The 17,888-nt window shown below is 33.5% G+C and overlaps 1 protein-coding gene across 5 annotated transcripts in view; it reads left to right on the top strand.

Annotated features, from left to right (window-relative positions):
- The window catches only part of PTBP2 (polypyrimidine tract binding protein 2), an 80,065-nt gene extending 66,688 nt beyond the window's left edge, over nucleotides 1–13,377 (top strand). For 2 of the 5 annotated variants that reach the window (XM_029946313.1, XM_029946309.1), the window contains 6 exons: nucleotides 4,312–4,466; nucleotides 5,933–5,966; nucleotides 6,383–6,475; nucleotides 11,301–11,517; nucleotides 11,613–11,690; nucleotides 11,788–13,377. In XM_029946313.1, coding sequence (XP_029802173.1) covers nucleotides 4,312–4,466; nucleotides 5,933–5,966; nucleotides 6,383–6,475; nucleotides 11,301–11,517; nucleotides 11,613–11,690; nucleotides 11,788–11,920 — 710 coding nt within the window. In that variant the 3' untranslated portion in view covers nucleotides 11,921–13,377. The remainder of the gene's footprint in view (nucleotides 1–4,311; nucleotides 4,467–5,932; nucleotides 5,967–6,382; nucleotides 6,476–11,300; nucleotides 11,518–11,612; nucleotides 11,691–11,787) is intronic. The other 3 variants (XM_029946310.1, XM_029946312.1, XM_029946311.1) reach the window with 3 other exon arrangements.
- The last annotated feature ends 4,511 nt before the right edge of the window (nucleotides 13,378–17,888 follow it).

Genomic DNA, 17,888 nt, shown 5'->3' with positions numbered 1-17,888 from the left:
AGTCTACTCAAAATATCTGGGTGACCCACCTGAAGATCACTTCATATGGAAAGGACCCCTGTGATACCTTTGTATGGCAGTTTATGAAGCTCTTTGACATTATTTTACCATCTCTTTGACATTATATTACCCTTACAACAATCCTAGAAGTAGAATAGGCATTTTTTTCTCTCTCATCATCAACATGCAATGTTCAGTGTTTTTCTCCAGCATACCTGCTGCCTTAGCTAAAGTTATAAATCATTAAAATTAAAAGTATTTCTACAACTAAAAATAATTTACTGGAGTCAAAGTATATAAAATGTTTAATATTTACAAAGGGAAGATGGTAAAGTTACTGACAGTAGGAGTTAACATTAATATGAAAAATACAATACAGAATTATTTTTCAGAATATATCATTATGGTGTAAATAAATAGTACATCATGAAATATTTTGTAGGTTTTTAATATAGAAGACATTTAGGTTAAACCTAGAATTTTTTTTTCCTTATTGACAGTAATTTTTCAGAGAAGGGTATACTGAGAAATTAATTGTAGAATCTGCCATTAGAGACTTTAACAGAACAATAAAAACTCAAGACTAATTCTAATGCTTTTAGAACTGTGTAAAGATGGCTTAGGTGAGCTTTTCTAAGTTACCAGCCTGGGGGAGGATATAGTGGAAGAGAACCACTTGCTAGTGGCATTAAGAACATACTGCCCCTATCTCTTACAGAACTCATACACCACACCCTGGGCTGCCTAAAATGAAGAAAGATAATTTGGCAGAATAACATATCACCTGCCACAGCACAATGGCCCAGATTAGTGGTAAGAAATGGAAAAGTGGGGAGATGTATATCATTTGGGTAGTAGTTAACAACAGTCAGGATCTCACAGCTTGCTGTCCATGTCCTTATTAGGAGGAGGTAAATTACATCTCCTTTGAGCCTATTTTCTCTCTAGAAAATTAGCAGTCTTATTTTTACCAAAGTGCAATGTTATTTATTAAAAGATGGTGTTTCCTGACATTAAAAAAGTCTTTCAGATCTGTCACACTAAAAACTCTAGCCTAGATTTTTATTTTTCATTTACCATTTTAAATTAATTTACCATTTAAATTAATTCTTTTTTAATTCTCAGTGATCATTTTTCCATGATAGGTCTTCATGTTTTAAAAAACATTGGGCCACCAAGTTACTCCATTGTAACATCCAGATTTCAATAAGAAATGTATTTCAAAAACAACTATGTCTTAAATAAGTTTCTTTGAACAAATTTTCTATCTTTGAATATTTTGGTGAAGTTTTCATTAGATCACTGTATTATATATTGACATTGTAGAGATGTATTTCAGAAGGAGCTTTTTTGCAAAAATGAAGTATTAAGCTTAGACTCATGTTTAGATTTATATATTGAATTTAGGTAGATTGATATTTTATATTTCATGAATTAATAATTTTGCTTGAAATGTCAACAAGGAAAGGCAAGTAATAGATGACTTTGAGCTTAATTCTGCAAGTGTCAGTACTGTGTAATCTGCATGTCTCATTCTTGTCTGTGTATGTCTATAGCATTTTCTTTTCTTTGAAGTGAATTCTTTTTTTTTTTTTTTTTCAATTTCTTATTTTTTGAGAATCCCAGCTCTACAAAGCATCATACCAAGAATACATGGCAGTGGTTTACAAAATGTCTAGTGATCTCTGGAAGCATCTTTTTAGGGTATCTAATAAAGTCAAACCTGTATGTTTATAACAATACTAAAATGTTATGACTCATTATCACTAGTGTACATGACTTAAAAGGCTAATAGAATATGTGATCGTGTGTTCTTGTTCTTTTTAAAACAGTTCTTGGCTTTAATTTCTGGTATGTTAAATATCAGAGATCTGTTAATTACTCATGATAAATATAACACATTTAAAAGTTCTTTGTGGTCCTCAGTAAATTTTAAGAGTATAAAGGGGTTCTGAGACCCAAAAGATTAAGAACAGTTTCAGTGTGGGATACAAAGTTCAAGACAATTCTAGTAGATAAGTTAGAGTATTTTAATGAACAAGATGGCAGTGAAGAGTAGAGATGTACAGGGAAAATGCTAGGGGTTAGGACAATTTTTAATGTTGGTAACATTAGTTCTTCAGGTAAATTTTTCTGGCTTAGTCGGTTCTGAAAATCATTTCTTGTCTGGTAGAATTGAAAAGCCAGAAATTAAACATTTAATTTTTTGTGGAAAGAGCTGCTCTCAAATGTCTTTGATGGATTTAAAAAAAAAGTCTTTCATTCTTAAAGGAATTTTTGAGGGTTGATATTGAACTTTTCTGCATTTAATGTATTGTTGATGGTTATTTGCTTGGGGCCATGGACTGGATCCCTTTAAGACCAAGAAACTTAACAGAATTTTAAGTTACTTTTTCCACTGGAAAGTAGCCAATTAAAGGCAGGGAAACAAGGAAATGATTTGACAGTGTAATGCCTGCATCTGGAGTTTCTGCCAGTAGGAAATAATTGTGTTGTCAGCTTTAGTTGAGTGATACATACATTCAGCCACAACTATCTGAAAATACTTAAGAAATACTATTTAAAGAATGGAGGAGGGGGTCACTTTCTAAGAGTATGCAAAAACAAAAATACTGTGAGTGCATGTCTAACAATACTTGCCTTTGACAGCATATCAAGGTATCTTTTGAATGTTAAATGGGAACAACCTATGAAGTATAGTAAGAGAGTTATATTATTTAACATGGGGACGTTTGTAACACACTAGAATAATTGGTGTAAAAGATTCACACTGTGGATCCAAAAAGGCATCTAAAACATGAAAAGTTTCTGTCTTAAAAGTAAAATGAGTGATGAATGGAACAAGATTGGCCATAAGTTAATGATTGTTAAACCAGTGTGATGGGTATATGGGATTTGTTATTCTAGTCGCTCTCTTTCTTTTCTTTATGTTGGATATTTTCCATAACAAAAAGTAAATTCTAAAAAAAGAAAATGGAGAAATAAAAAAGGGCAAAATCTCAAAAAGTAGGCAAAAACCACTAAAATAAGCTTATCCACAGAAAGATTGAGAAAAATATCATTCCACTGTTGGAGTGCTCAGAGAGAAGAGAAAAAGAAATTGAGAGAAAAATTGTAAGAAACTGAAGAGATTAAGAATTTTGAGTCTTAACCTTTTAAACTGTTAATGAAAGGCCATCATAGTTTCTGTAAAGTAAAAAGACTTAAAAAAAACTTGACTAAAATATTGAGAGATCTGAAACCAAAGGCAACAGCACATCCTTATGACATAGACGAGAAGGCTGGTGGAAAGAGAAAAGAAGAAATAAAACATGAACTTACGGGACAACAGTACAAAGGGCCATTTCTATCCAGGTATGTTATGAATTAACTTCATGTAGGTTGGATGTTTCCTTTTTCATGGGAGGGAGAAAAGTAGCCTACAATTCACATCATTAGTGAACTAATGTATTGCGAAATCAGCTGGTATGTAAGAACTTAAGGGATGAAAGGATTTCGAGTTCATTCTTTTAATTAGAATGTGGTTAAAAGATGCTGAGACGAAGGAGAATTCTCCCTAGAATGAAGACTGGCATATCTTAAAGATGATAGAACAACAGACTGGAAAACAACAATAGAAGTGAGAAGGGAATGTTAAAATTGGTAAGCAAAACGTAGGAAAATACTGAAGGAGAAAGCCTGTGTGGATAGGGACATTTTCTCATTCTTTCTACTGGGGAAATGTGTTCATTATAACTATTCAAGTGTGGAATTAAAGCAAACAATCTTTGGTAAGATTTTCTTTAAGTCATTTGAATAAATTAAATAATGATGTTCAGAGTGATAGGTCTCTAAGAACTGAAGGGCTTACTGTGTTTGTTTCATAAGCTGTAGCTGTATGATTTCAAGTATGAGTTTATGAAGATGATAGCACTCGGAGAAAAAAATGAGTCACTGTTACGTTGAAGATGATATTTATTTTAGATGTGGCTACTTGCTGTCAACCAAGGAAGTGAATTTTTCAAATCTCTGACTTAGAAACATTATATCCTTTATGCTTTGTTTGCTTTTCCATAGGAGATGGAATATGGTATATTTAATTTTTAACATACTACAGGTATGTACCTTAGCCCTAATATTTAATGATTTTATTGAAACCAGTTAAGTTTCTCTGATACATTATCAGCAAATCATTTTTCTAAGTGTTATAAAAATTAACTTTCAGGAACCATTTGGAATGGTCAGCCGTAAGCCATGCAGCCATCGTGCTTAAATTGGTTTTTGTAAACGACTTGTGTGTATTTCGTAAAATATGCTTTATTTTAAAATTAGGGCTTCCTGTTGCAGCTGTTCCAGGAGCTCTGAGTCCTTTGGCTATTCCAAACGCTGCTGCAGCAGCTGCTGCAGCTGCTGCTGGCCGAGTGGGTATGCCTGGAGTCTCAGCTGGTGGCAATACAGTCCTGTTGGTTAGCAATTTAAATGAAGAGGTTAGTAAAATAATTTTGTAATGTTTATTCTTTAACTCCATTTCATTTGTGAAAGTTTCTCATGTTTATTTCATTTTGCACTTGCCTTTCTTTTTATGTACATTCATTAGTCGAAGTATTTTCTGTATGTTTCTATTTCTGAATAAAATCTGTGTATTTGTTTAGGTAATATTTCCTTAGACAGTCATATCTCTCTATATATTTATTATTATTATTATTATTATTATTATTATTATTTTAACCTAACTACCTATTTTTCCTAAGAAAAATATGGTGAAGTACTGTAGTATTGCTTTTTCTTTTTGTTGTTCTCAAAAGCAAATGTGATCTAATTTGCAGATTTAACTGTAAAACAATTTTGTTCTTTGCCTTTTCTAATTATTTGCTTGTTCATTTCATGCTTATGTGTCATTGCATTTTTTTAAATCTTATTTTATGTGAACTACTCTAATACATTTTTCTTTGAAGGTTCTTCCAAAGATCTTGACGAGGCACTCTTCCAGTCTTTCTTAGTAATTTTTTCTTTGCAGTTATTAGTCATTGTCCTCTAAAAATATTTTTCAACTTTATTCCCCCTCCCCCTTGTTAAATAAAATTTATTGCTGAGTTTTCTTTATTTGTACATTTTATGTCCGGTATATTTTATTTTGATTGCTATGAAAGCTGGTATGAAATGTGGGAAGCTCAGTGTATAAGTTTACAATGTCTAATTTGAATATTTGTTTCATTTTTAATTGGCCTCTGTTAATATGAACATTAAGCTTATCTTATCATTTAATACTATTGTCATTCACGGTTCTGCATGCTAAAATGTTTGAATCAGAGTGCCTTTGTTTTTCTTTTAAGAATTTTGCCTGCATTTCATAACCAGCCATGCTTATGCAGTTAAAGTTCAAAGTTTAAGATTCCTGTGCATGCTTTCCTTCCCTATGTTGAGATGAAATGCTGTAATTTACTCTTTGATATAGATGTACTTTACCCATATTTGTCTTGGATGACTACATTTTACTCAGTTTTTCTTGTACAGTACATAAACCAACCATTTTCTGACCAAATTCCTGCATTTCCTATGTACTGACCTATATTTTATTTTTTTTTTGTTCCCCAATTCCTTATTTTTTTCTTCTGCATTGCTGTTTCCCTTCCCCATTTCATCCTTTTCCCTGTGTGTTCACCTTCCCTTTCCTTGTCTTTTCCCAAATGCCCATTCCCTTCCCTGTCTTATCCTTTATTTTCCTTGTCCTTGTCTTCATTCCCTGTCTCCATTCCCTATGTTCATGCTTCTGTGCTTGAACAAATGTTCCTCGGACCAACTTGCCCCAATTAACCGCCTTGAACCATGATCCATGACCACCTCACCATTCTGCGGGAACCACCCTTCGTTATGGATGATCTGTTCATCTCCGCTCTTCCTCGACTCTTCTCTCTTCTTGTCTTACGCTGCTTGCTCTTCTCTCCTTCTAAAGATGGTTACGCCCCAAAGTCTGTTTACCCTCTTCGGTATGTTATTGTTAGCACTATACTTTTATTATTGATTTGATTTTTGTTTCACCTTAATTCTTATTTGTAGCTAGCACTTTGGCTTAAAGTTGAATAGTAAATCTTTTGCTATTTTTCTTTGCTATTTAAAACTCTCCATAGACACAAAATTTGTTTTAATGCATGCTGATTTATTTTGCATGGTCTTTAATTTAATATCATTCACATAGCTTTGAGGGTTTATCAAAAATTATTCTTTTCAAAATTCACTGTTCAAAATCTTGATCTCTATTCATTTGTGAGAATGATGAGTTTGAATGAGTGATCATGTTGATGTCTGAATGTTTCATTAATATGTCAGAAAGATAATCTTCAGCTGACTTGCATGTAACATTAATTCCATTTTTGGATTACCTCTCTGTGACTCCAAAAAAAAGGTGTTTATGGAGATGTGCAGCGTGTGAAGATTTTGTACAACAAGAAAGACAGTGCTCTGATACAGATGGCTGATGGAAACCAGTCACAACTTGGTAAGGTTAAACAGTTATCCATACATCTTTAAATCTGAATCTGTTAATAAAAACCCCTTATGGCAGTAAGAAACATTTATTTATTTTCTTACTTACGATAGCCACAGTTCTAACTGGCATATTAGGTTTTCTATTTCAATGTGAGTCATTATATGCGATGAATATGTTTGTAGTTTTCTGCTGTCCCCTTACCGTTCCTCAGGTACAATCCAGTGGAAAACGGTTTGGCCTCCAAAATTGCATTAACAATTTCACGTAAGAATTATGACATTTATATTAAAGATTCTTAGTGTTTTTCATTCCGTTAACTCCCTGGGATAGAAGTTAACTGTTAACTCCATGGAGTCCTGATGAGTGCAGTGTTACCTTAATTCATCTAGAATCTTGTCTAAACTTAAAGAGTCACATGGAAAATGTATTTTATGGGTTGTAGGTTTTTACAAAATGAAGCTTGTGCCACATACAATACACCATTGTTAATCCCTTTTGGGATCTTAAAATGTACTTTAGTCAGATTACACTTATCTTAGGTAAGTCATTCTTCTCTTAGGTAAGTATTTTAATTAAATCATCATTTGCCTTTGCACACTAAGTCAGGTCACATAAATCTGGAATACAACTGCACATTCACAGTGTGATAAGACTGTAATTATCAGTGTGATCTTTAGCTAGTAATTCTTTTCATTGAGATTCAGGGATACCAGTGCCTCAAGTTGGTTGTTTTCACATTGTTAATTTTGAAATTTGTCACTTGTGACTTAAGGACTAGTGTATTTTTGCTCTTATATCCAGTGAAGCTCATAAACTTGAACATGACGTATGTGCCTTTTGGCATTTGGTATCAGATAGAAGTAAATTTGAGTTTTATTATTTCTTACCAGTTTTCATGTTAGCTCAGACAACATATAAATATAAAACTAGATATCTGCCTCTCTACTTTTTTAAAATGGAGATACCCATCTTTAAAGAAAGATATATAAAAAGTGCTAATCATGTTCTAGGTTCCTAGTAAATCTTTTTCTTCCTCTGCTATGTATATACTTCTGTGCTCTGGTAGTCGTAATCATGGCCATTGCTTTCATGTACCTTGTAAGTAGCATTTTATAAAATATTTCTCAAATGTTTAAATTTTTTCTCCTCACTGTGTGAGCTGTGGGTGACATTAGTCTTATATGAAGGATATACAGTCATCATGGTTAAGAAGTATCTGAGGTAGAATTTAATCAGATTCTTCTGAGTATTTTTTTTTAATATAATAACAACTATTTTAAGTAAGTGGCATTTTAGTTTTTACTATACTTAACACCAGTTTGTGCTGTTAAAAACAATACCACAGAGCGGCTTCAGCAACAGAAATTTATTTTCTCAGGTGCCATTAGATTCAGTTTCTGATACGGGCTTTCTTCCTGGCTTGCAGTGTCTCCTCACATGGCGTTTCCTCTGCGTTCTCTGCGTTTCTCTTCCTATTCTTCAAAGGACACTAGTCTTACTGGATGAGGGTCTCATCCTTGTGACCTTATTTAACCTTCACTATTCTCCTTAAAGTCCCTCAGATAGTCATATTGCAGGAGTGGAGCTTTAGTATATGAATTTTGGGAGAATACCAGCTCAGTGCATACAGTCCTTAAATTTTACTAGAGCTTTGACTGCCTAAATAGCATGATTTATAGTTTTTGAACCATATGTAATAGCAAACAATTTATTTCTTCTCATTGCTTCTAGGGTAGATTTTGAAGTATATGACCATAATAATATGTATCCACACCATTAATGCCTTTAAAATACATACCCACATACTCAGATCCCACAGACAATTAACGTGTGCCTTTGAAAAACATTAGAATTTTTAAAATTTAATATGCTTTATTTTGAGGCCCTGGTCTCCCTTTGGTTTTCATAGGACTTTATTTGGAAATACTCATTGTTTTATAGTATAGGCAGATATATTTATGTTTTGGAAGTAGTATTGGGGAAATAAAGAACTTTAAGAGATAGTATTTAAGTGTGAATGAGATTGCTGTAAATCTTAGAAGCTGTGTTAAATCATTTTAGATCAGAGTTTTAAAATTTGCAAACATTCAGTGTTTCTTTAATAATCTACCATGCTTATTTAGTTTAGTATTTTCTTAAATTGATGTTTTAGGAATAATGTGTATATTATCCTAAACGAACTCTAACAGAATTTTGACACAATACCAAAAAGTATTTCCTTCATGTGAAACTGGCATCTCAAAAGTGGCAAAGTGTGCTATAAAGTGAGTGGAAATCCTTTAACTCTTCTTGAGAGATTAAAAGAAGATTATACTCAATCCAAAGTGCCATTTCCACTGCAACAGTGGCTTTTTTCTTTATCATTGATTGTTTTGTCCATTTATGCCATATCTCTTGTAACAGATTTCAAGATACTAGAGTCCCATTATTTAAACTTGATTCATCTTAAATTAGTACTTCAAGTACTCTTCTGCTTTTTGTTTAATCATTATGTATGCCTTAGTATTTGACAAGCTTTTTTTTTTAAATACTTTGATATTCAGTCCCTCAACTTCAGCCCTCATCCACTTCATATTACTTCAGATTGTTTTGTCAAGTCAGCTGACTAGTCATACTTCTCATTACCTGACAGCGTCTAGAGATAGCTTTTTGGTTATTTTGCTTTGTTAAATCCCGTTTTTTCTATTCTCCATCTCCTCTTTGTGCAGGTACCATACCAAGGAATTTTTATTGTTATTTCTGCTTTTCAGTATCTCAAAGCTCACCTGTTTATGCAATCTTTTCATGGCTTTTCAAACTGAACTAAGATAGCTTTTTTATAACAACCTTAGTCTACTTCTTTATACCACTTCATTCCCAGATTAATTCCTTATAACATTTCTTGTATGATGTAATAGCACTTGATCATAAGCAAAGTACTGTTCACTTAGAACAGCAGAATTCTAGAACTTTGGAATTACTTTATAATTCAAATAAGTTTTATAAAAGGAGTTTATGTATCATTTCTATGAATAATTCAGTTGATTTTGTAAGTGGAAATTTAGAAGTATATGTGAAGTGCCATAAAATTAGTGAGAAAGAATTCAGGCCTGAGAGATTTTTTTTTTCCTGTTGGCCTCAGTTGCAAATCTAAAGAAAAAAAAAATTACAAATGCGTAACACTGCAGTAAAGCAGTTGGGAAGAGTAAACTTGTTTTTACAAACTACGGAAGCTGTAAGTGAAATAAGAATTTACTTTTGATTCTTTTCAAAATAGTACCTTTACATACACTTCTATAACATTTTCTTTTCAGAACTGTATTATAGTTAACTGGTTTATATTCTATACAAGTAAGTATGAAGAGATGCTTGGATTTAATAAATTCTGCATATCTTGGTGTCAGACTGTGTAGTAATCAAATTAAATAACATTTTGTGAGTAGGGATTTTGTTCTCATTTCCTTGCTCTTTCACCTTGCCTTTATCTCTCTGCTGTTAATACTTATACTTTTGAGTAGTCAAACCAGACCTTCAGTTTAAAGTATATGACTTACAAAATGGTTTTAAGTTGTTGTGACTAGTGAGTAAAACATAAAACATAACTGTTCTGTAACCTCAGACCAGTTCATTTAGTTTAAAAACAATCCAAATGCTACCTCAGATAGTAGGCATGTAATGTTCTGTGTTTATCCTAGCACATAATACAGTACAGTGCCTAGAGACCGGGGTTCCTGCCTTCATGTACTTTGCAGTCATAAGGAAGAGGAGGAGTTAGATAATTAAGATAAATTGTGATGAATTTAAGAGAGTACTGCACGGGGAATATGAATCTTTCCAGAGAAGAACAATGAGAAAGACTAGGGGGATAATGAACCAGATGAGAAATTACTATAGATAGAATGGCATGTGCACAGGGCTAAAGGTAATAAAAACTGGCACTTCAAGGAGATAGGATTTTCTATAGCTGGAGCTTAAAGTTCAAAGAGTACAGTACTAAAATACTGGAGTTTCCCTGAGTGGTTGGAATGGTTCTTGTCTTACCAGTTAATTCTCAGCACTAACAAAGTAATTGGTATTGTTATATCATCAATAAATATGTTGAGAGAGTCTGGGGAGATCAAGATATAGTCCAAATTCATTCTTCAACATGGCTTTATACCTTTCCTAGTCTGACCCTAAGGATTTTAAGCAGGTAATAATGTGAGATTTGCAATTAACAGCGGTCATCCAGTTGCTCTGTGTAATAGGATGCATTCAAAAAAAGAAAAATCCAACAGGAAGACGAATTGGAAGGCAGAGTTATGCAGATCAAAACATTGTGACTGTGAAAAGTAGAGAATTGAGAGAGAATTAGGAAGAAACAAGTATGGTAGGACTTGGAAGTTATGTTACGAGGGAGAAGAGAGAAAGAAGTTACAGATGAGTCCGAAGTTTCTTTCAGTGGCATCCAAGTGCATGGTTTATCAGCAGAAGTGGCAGAGAAAAGAGATTCCTAATCTGAATTTTCATTCTGTGAAAGAAATTGGCTTTTTTGCCAAAATGCTGGTCTAGCGCAAATAAATCATCTTATCACCAGTGACTGTTATGATTTATTTAAAAGTCTTTGGGCACCTGGGTGGCTCAGTAGGTGAAGTGTCTGACTCTTGGTTTTGGTTCAGGTCTGGATCTCACGGTTGGTGAGTTTGAGCCCTGCACTGTCAGCATGGAGCCTCTCTCTTCCCCTATAAGCTTAAAAACAAAAAGATTTATTTAAAAATCATAGACTTCAGTTATTTCAGCTATTCCAAAAGAAGAATTTTTTGCTTTGAGCTTTGTTAATGTTGTTTTTTAATAGGCAGTTTTTTTCTTTTTTTAGCCATGAACCATCTTAATGGACAGAAAATGTATGGCAAGATTATTCGTGTTACTCTGTCTAAACATCAGACTGTACAACTACCTCGAGAGGGACTTGATGATCAAGGGCTAACAAAGGATTTTGGTAATTCCCCATTGCATCGTTTTAAGAAACCTGGATCCAAAAATTTTCAGAACATTTTTCCTCCTTCTGCAACCCTACACCTATCTAACATCCCGTAAGTATTAAAGCTGGGGGTTTTAAATGTGTGTACATTTCAGGAATAAAATTTGAAAATTATTATTAATCTTTTTCTCCATCCAATTTTCCTAGCCCTTCAGTAGCAGAAGAGGACCTGCGAACACTGTTTGCTAACACTGGGGGCACTGTGAAAGCATTTAAGTTTTTTCAGTAAGCAAGCTTTCTTATTTTTTAAAGTTTTCAAGTAGTTTTTGTCTATGGCAGTTCAAGTATTTAAGCCCTTCCTAACTTGATAATTTTGTTTCAGAAGAGATCACAAAATGGCTCTTCTTCAGATGGCAACAGTGGAAGAAGCTATCCAGGCCTTGATTGATCTTCATAATTATAACCTTGGTGAAAATCACCATCTGAGAGTGTCTTTCTCCAAGTCAACAATTTAAAAAGGGGAGGTGAAGATTGAGGGTGTATCACATTGTTTGGTGTCATCACCTATTGACTGTTCAGAAAAGTGGGGACCAGAGTTTGATTTTTTTTTTTTTGGTTGTTTCCTTTTTTTCTTTCATGCTGTTATCATTCCTTGGTTATAAAATGAAATGGCATACATAAAGGCAGAGTTGTTAACTGCTATATTTCATCTGTTCTATAGGGAAGCCATTTTTATTGTCTGTTTAAATTTTTAGTTTAATTATATTTTCCTTTTTCAACTTAGTTGACATACGTGCCTTAAAAAGGAAAACTAGTGTTGCTATTGTGCATTTACTAGGAAAAAGGAATTGGTTGTCTAGGGCACATTGTTATATGGGAATTACAATATGTTTAGGCAGGGGTGTGTAAAAAGGTTAAGTTTTTGTTTCTCCTGCTTGGAACTTATTTTGAATTATTGGCTTGTCACATTTCTTTCTATTTAATCAAATAAGATACATGATACTGAGAGGATTAAAGCAGCATTTTTTAGTTTTTACTACCTTAGGCTTTATTGCTTTAAAAAACATTGGCCTTTTGTATCTCACAATTCTGGTCTAGATTCAGTTATGAATGTAGGCATTAGTTAAAATTAACAAGATGCAGAGTATTAATTTCTTAAGACAACAAAGTGATTTCTGTAAGTTTGAGCCCTACGTGGAAAGCATTGTGGAATCTTAACCTTTTTGTACACACTCTTGTGGGACGTATCATATAAATGTCAGCACTAAGTAATGTCTTGTTTGTGGCTGAATATTTTTCGTAGATGTTTTTGAAGTTGACATGACTTACGTGCATTTAAATATATATTGCCATCCTTAGTTTGTAATTAAGATTTGGAATATGGTTGTGGATTTCTGAGCATGTGCAGACTGGTCTAGCTAGTTCAGGAACTGGTGCATGTATTTTTCAAAGATAAAGAAAGTGTACTGCGAAAATTTGCAGGAAGATTAATTTTGTGGCAGTTTTCTAAAACTGACAACCAGGTGGGACCAAAGTTTATGTGCCTTTAGTCTTAATTTACCTTGCATTGTAATATTCAGTTTTAATAAATCTTCAAAATATTTTGTATTTAGGAATAGATCTGACTTTAATAAAAACATGGCTCAGAATCTACAGGTCAAATTAATTTGAACAGTTCTTGTCAATCTGAATTGTTGATTCTGTTTAAATGACCAATACTTTTTGAAATTGATGTACTTAGTTTCAAGATTCATAGATTCTGTTATCTATGTAGACAGAATGGTCATGTATATTTTCTATTAGTTGAGTTTTTACATCTTTAGAAATGTAAAATTCAGTATAGTTTGAAAGCGGCACAATTAAAAATTAATTTTCTAACAAAGTTGGGAGGTTTGATGGTTGTTTAATTTCCTTTTGTGTGTACTCTGCTTACCTCTGTAGCATGCTCAATAAACACTTCTGTAGCTCTGTATTCACCTTTTCTGTCTTTCTCTGCTGCCTTTTCTCTCTCCTCTTCTTTGTTTTCACTCCACTGTGCTTCTGAATTCATGTTTATTCTCTGCCAGGGTGGGAAAGGAGTAATAATAATAATACAATTCTATGGCTTTATACCATAAATAAATCTAGATGCTGTGAAAATATACCAGCTGGTTTTTTTTTTAATTTAAAAGATAGTAACTGCTTTTCAGGAGGACACATATTAAACATTTCCCACCCTGTTATAATCTACTGCTTTAAAGACATAACTTTTATTATTGTATCTTGTTAATTCTTTCTATCTCTTTTGTTGTTGTTGTTTTTTTTCCAGTAGATTTATGCACTACTAGACCTTTTGGATTTGCCATGCTCTCTTGCTGCAGTTTCATCTCTCATCTTTTGTGTCTGCTAAAGATTTCCTACTAATTTTAGATTACCTTGTGAGGTTTCAACAAAGGGTACTAGATGTTATTGAGAAAAACAGTGTCTCCTTTTGTCCAGGTATTTGAAAACATCAGGGTAATTTGTGATGTTACAGTTTTCACTTTTTAAAGGAGTCCAGTTAGGGTGCTATTTGTATTACCTAAGATATTTTTGGCTACTTTTAAAAAGTAGATACGTTGGTATAAGATGACTTTTGAGTTACACAGTTTGCATACAATTATAATACAGTGAGAATTAATGCAAAACTCCTACATTAGGAGAATAAAAAAACAAAGGAGTAGGAGGTAACTTTAAATGTGCTGTATTAATACAACAATTCACTCATCTCCAAGAAATAACAATATAGTAAATAAAAGTAATTGTTACATTTGAGTCAGCAACATTGAGGTTATTTAGAAGCTAGATGATCTCCTATCTTTTATTCTTAAGATAGGATTGTATTATAGAAGCACTCTGAGCAACAGCAGATGTGCCTAAAATGTATAAAAAAAAAACAATACCACAGTTAATGATTAGTAATTGAACAAAGTTTCTCTAAACTTTTTCTCAGAAATACTGGGTGGTGGTTGAAACAACTGAAAATAGCTATATACTTAGCCGTGTTTCAAGTAGTACTCTGTGGCTGGATTTGAGTTGGAAGAAGAAAAAGATCTGAAATGCACCTCGGAACTGGGTTGCTCTAGTTGCCAAGCTGGGAAGAGTTCACAATACCTCTGATCAGGCATGACCAGGAACCAAGGTTCTTCCTGCCCAGGGAGTGACAGAGAGTTCACTGTGATGCAGCTTTCCTTCCAAAGCACCAAGTCCATGAAGTGGTAATTTTGACACTCTAGAATATTTTAAATTTGCTACATTGAATTAACCCAGTTGTCGTCATCACGAGTATTAGCACTATATGCCTCAGTCTTTTACAGTGAACTAGCTAAAGTGTTTTTAAGACTTATTAGCTGCTTGTTAAGATAGAAGCTTTACCTTGAAGATCTAGGAAGAGAGGATTTTTTTCTGTAACAGCTAGAAAAACTGGGTTTTTGAAATTTAGATTTATTTGGAAATGGGTTTCAAAGCACTACTTAAGGAATGGATTCATGTGTTTATATTTAATGTTATATTCAAAGATAGACTTGTAATTTAGCAGTTTAAAAGTCAGAATAGCTTGGCTTAACCAGGACAGGTAACAAATCATTCTATTAGTTACATTAAGAATATATTAACTAACGCTTTTGAGACATTTTAAGATTTAAGGTTAGTCTAATCAAACTATAATAAAATTAATTTGTTCCTGTAGTTCTCTTTGAATCACCATATAGTTTCTAGAAGGACAAGTCACTTTCTAAGCCACAGTATGCTTTATCTATAAAGTGCAGACTATAAATTCTGCTCTGCCTACCTCACAGGGTTATTGTGAAGCTCAAACAAAATAAAAGCAGAAATGCTGTGTAATTGGTAAACTGCTTATATAGGAGAAAGTGTAATACCACCAGAGTTTTAGGACTGCCAGATTTGCCTGTAGTAAACTATCCACAATAAATCCTACCCTATTTTTGCTACAGGGAAGTATTTTTAATGATCTAAAATTATTTTGTCAGCCTGGTAAAGCAAAAAGATGGAGAATGCAACTGTATAACTCATCCCAAAGTCAAATGAAAGGAGACTGGATTTATTATCATTAGCCTTGCATTTTGTTTGAACTACTTAATATCCCAGTAGTTGAACGTAGCTCTGTATGTAGGGAGCCTGGGTAGCTCGATTGGTTAAGCATCCCACTCCTAGTTTTGGCTCAGGTCATCATCTCAGTTTGTGAGTTTGAGCACTGTGTTGGCCTCTGCACTGACAGCGTGGCATCTGCTTGTGATTTTCTCTCATCTCCTACTCACATTCTCTCTTTCTCAAAAATAAATGCCATTAAAAATGATAAGTATTTAATTCTAGGTTCCACTTAAAAATAGAATTTTTTTTTTATGTCTACAACTTTAAATGTTGCTGTGAAACTTGGAGGTAATTCTAGCACGTAAAGACTTTGAAGGCTATGAAAGAACAGATATTCTCATGGGTAGCACAAGACTTCAAGGTTTCCTCACTGATTTAATATTTTAAAATGGAACATAAATCTTAAAATATATTTGTTCACTCAGGAAAAGGGAGTATAGTGTTAGTTTGGGTGTTTTAAAGCTTATTTATTTTGAGGAAGAGAGGAGGAGAAAATCCCAGGCTGACAGCACAGATCCTGACCTCAGGCTTGATTTCACGAATCATGAAATCATGACCTGAGGTAAACCACTTAACCGACTGAGCCACTCAGTACAGTATTGTTTACTGAAATTGGGTATACCTTGGTTTCTATTGTAGTTCATTGTTTCTAGAAAAATCTTAAGCCACAGTATTAACTGTATCAATTATAAAAATCTTAATTAAAAATTTTTTTTAATGTTTATTTTTGAGAGAGACAGAGAACAAGTGGGGGAGGGGGTAGAGAACCAGAGAGACACAGAATCTGAAGTCTCCAGGCCCTTGAGCTTCAGCACAGAGATGATGATCGTGACCTGAGCTGAAGTTGGCCATTTAACTGACTGAGCCACCATCAGAAATCTTAATTTTACAGTTCTTTTTATTCTCCTAATTTTACAGTTCTTCTTTATTCTCCTAAATATACACCCTTTACGTTTTTTTTTCATTTTAGGTTTTGCAAATAGAAGTATACATTTTAAGTGTCAGATTATTCACATTAAGGACAAACAGAAGTGTTCAAATCTGATGTTTAAATCAGATTTTTTAGTCAGATCTGCAGAAGAATATAGAGAAAACATTGAACACCTATGCACTTAGCACTTGATTCTTTCACACCAGACATTTTCTGTACTTTACATATAATTTTAATATTTGAGATAAAACATTACAGATTGAACATCCCTGTGTACACCTCTTCTTGATCTAGTCCCTTCCCCAGAGGTCATTGTTACTGTGAATTTAGTGGTGTTTTATTCAGTGGTTGCTTTTCAAAGGGAATTTGTTCTGTATTCTATAGCCTAAGTTTATTTTTCTATCTAAATACTGCAAATACTCTTATTCATGATGTTTGGATGATATTTTGTCCTACATAAACCGTAATTTTTTTAAGATTGGGATATTTGGATACTGATACTCCCATTATCAAATAATTTTGGGAAGATTTTTAAATCACTTTTGTTTTCAATAAATGTTGAATAAGTTGTTAGAATTTCAACTTTCTTCTAACATAAAAATGTAAGAGGTAGACAACTATTGTTAGTATCTTAAAAGCTGAAATTAGGTGTAAGCTATTCTTAAATACAAATGCATCCATTCTAGCTTCCCTTTATAGCTCCCTTTCTTGCAACTTCCTCCCTCCCTCCTGTTTCAGTGGAAAGAGTACTTGGCATCTTTGTTTTCATCCCCTTAATTATCATTAGTGTCATAGAGGATTTTTTAGTCAAGGAATTTTAATTTATGAAACATTCCAAATGTACAGACAGTGGAAGAGTAGCCCCATCATTGAGCTTCATTTGCCAGATTAGCCTTTCTTGTTCCTCCACCCACTTCTCACCTTCCATACTAACAAATCCCTTATCTATTTCATCATCAGACTGACTGGTATATTTTCCTTACAGTGTTTTATTTTTGGTCACAGTCGCTATTCTGTAGTATCTGAGCTAGCCTCACTTGTCAGCATTACAGTTTCTTCAGATCCTAGAACCTTGTTACTCAAAATGCAGTCCCTAGACCAACAATTAGTTTCACCTGGGAGCTTATTAGAAACTCAGTGTGTCTGTGTCCCTGTCCCTGTCCCTGACCTGCTGAATACATTTTGACAAGATTGGCAGGTGAGGTCCATTTGGACATTAAAGTTTGAGAAGCACTCTAGAATATACTTCTTTCTGTTTCCTGAAAATCATCTTAAGCTACGTGTGTTTTTTTTCTGATTTGAAAATTGTTAAACTTTCTTAGTAATGTTTAAGTTGCTAAAAGATATGTATTGTTAATAACACTAAGGAATAATTGCAGAACTAAAAAGGACCTGTGTGTGTGTGTGTGTGTGTGTGTGTTTAT

This window comes from Suricata suricatta, chromosome 8 (assembly GCF_006229205.1).
Source record: "Suricata suricatta isolate VVHF042 chromosome 8, meerkat_22Aug2017_6uvM2_HiC, whole genome shotgun sequence".
Lineage (NCBI taxonomy): Eukaryota > Metazoa > Chordata > Mammalia > Carnivora > Herpestidae > Suricata > Suricata suricatta.
The sequence above is the reverse complement of the archived record's forward strand: the minus strand, read 5'-3'. Positions and strand labels throughout refer to the sequence as shown.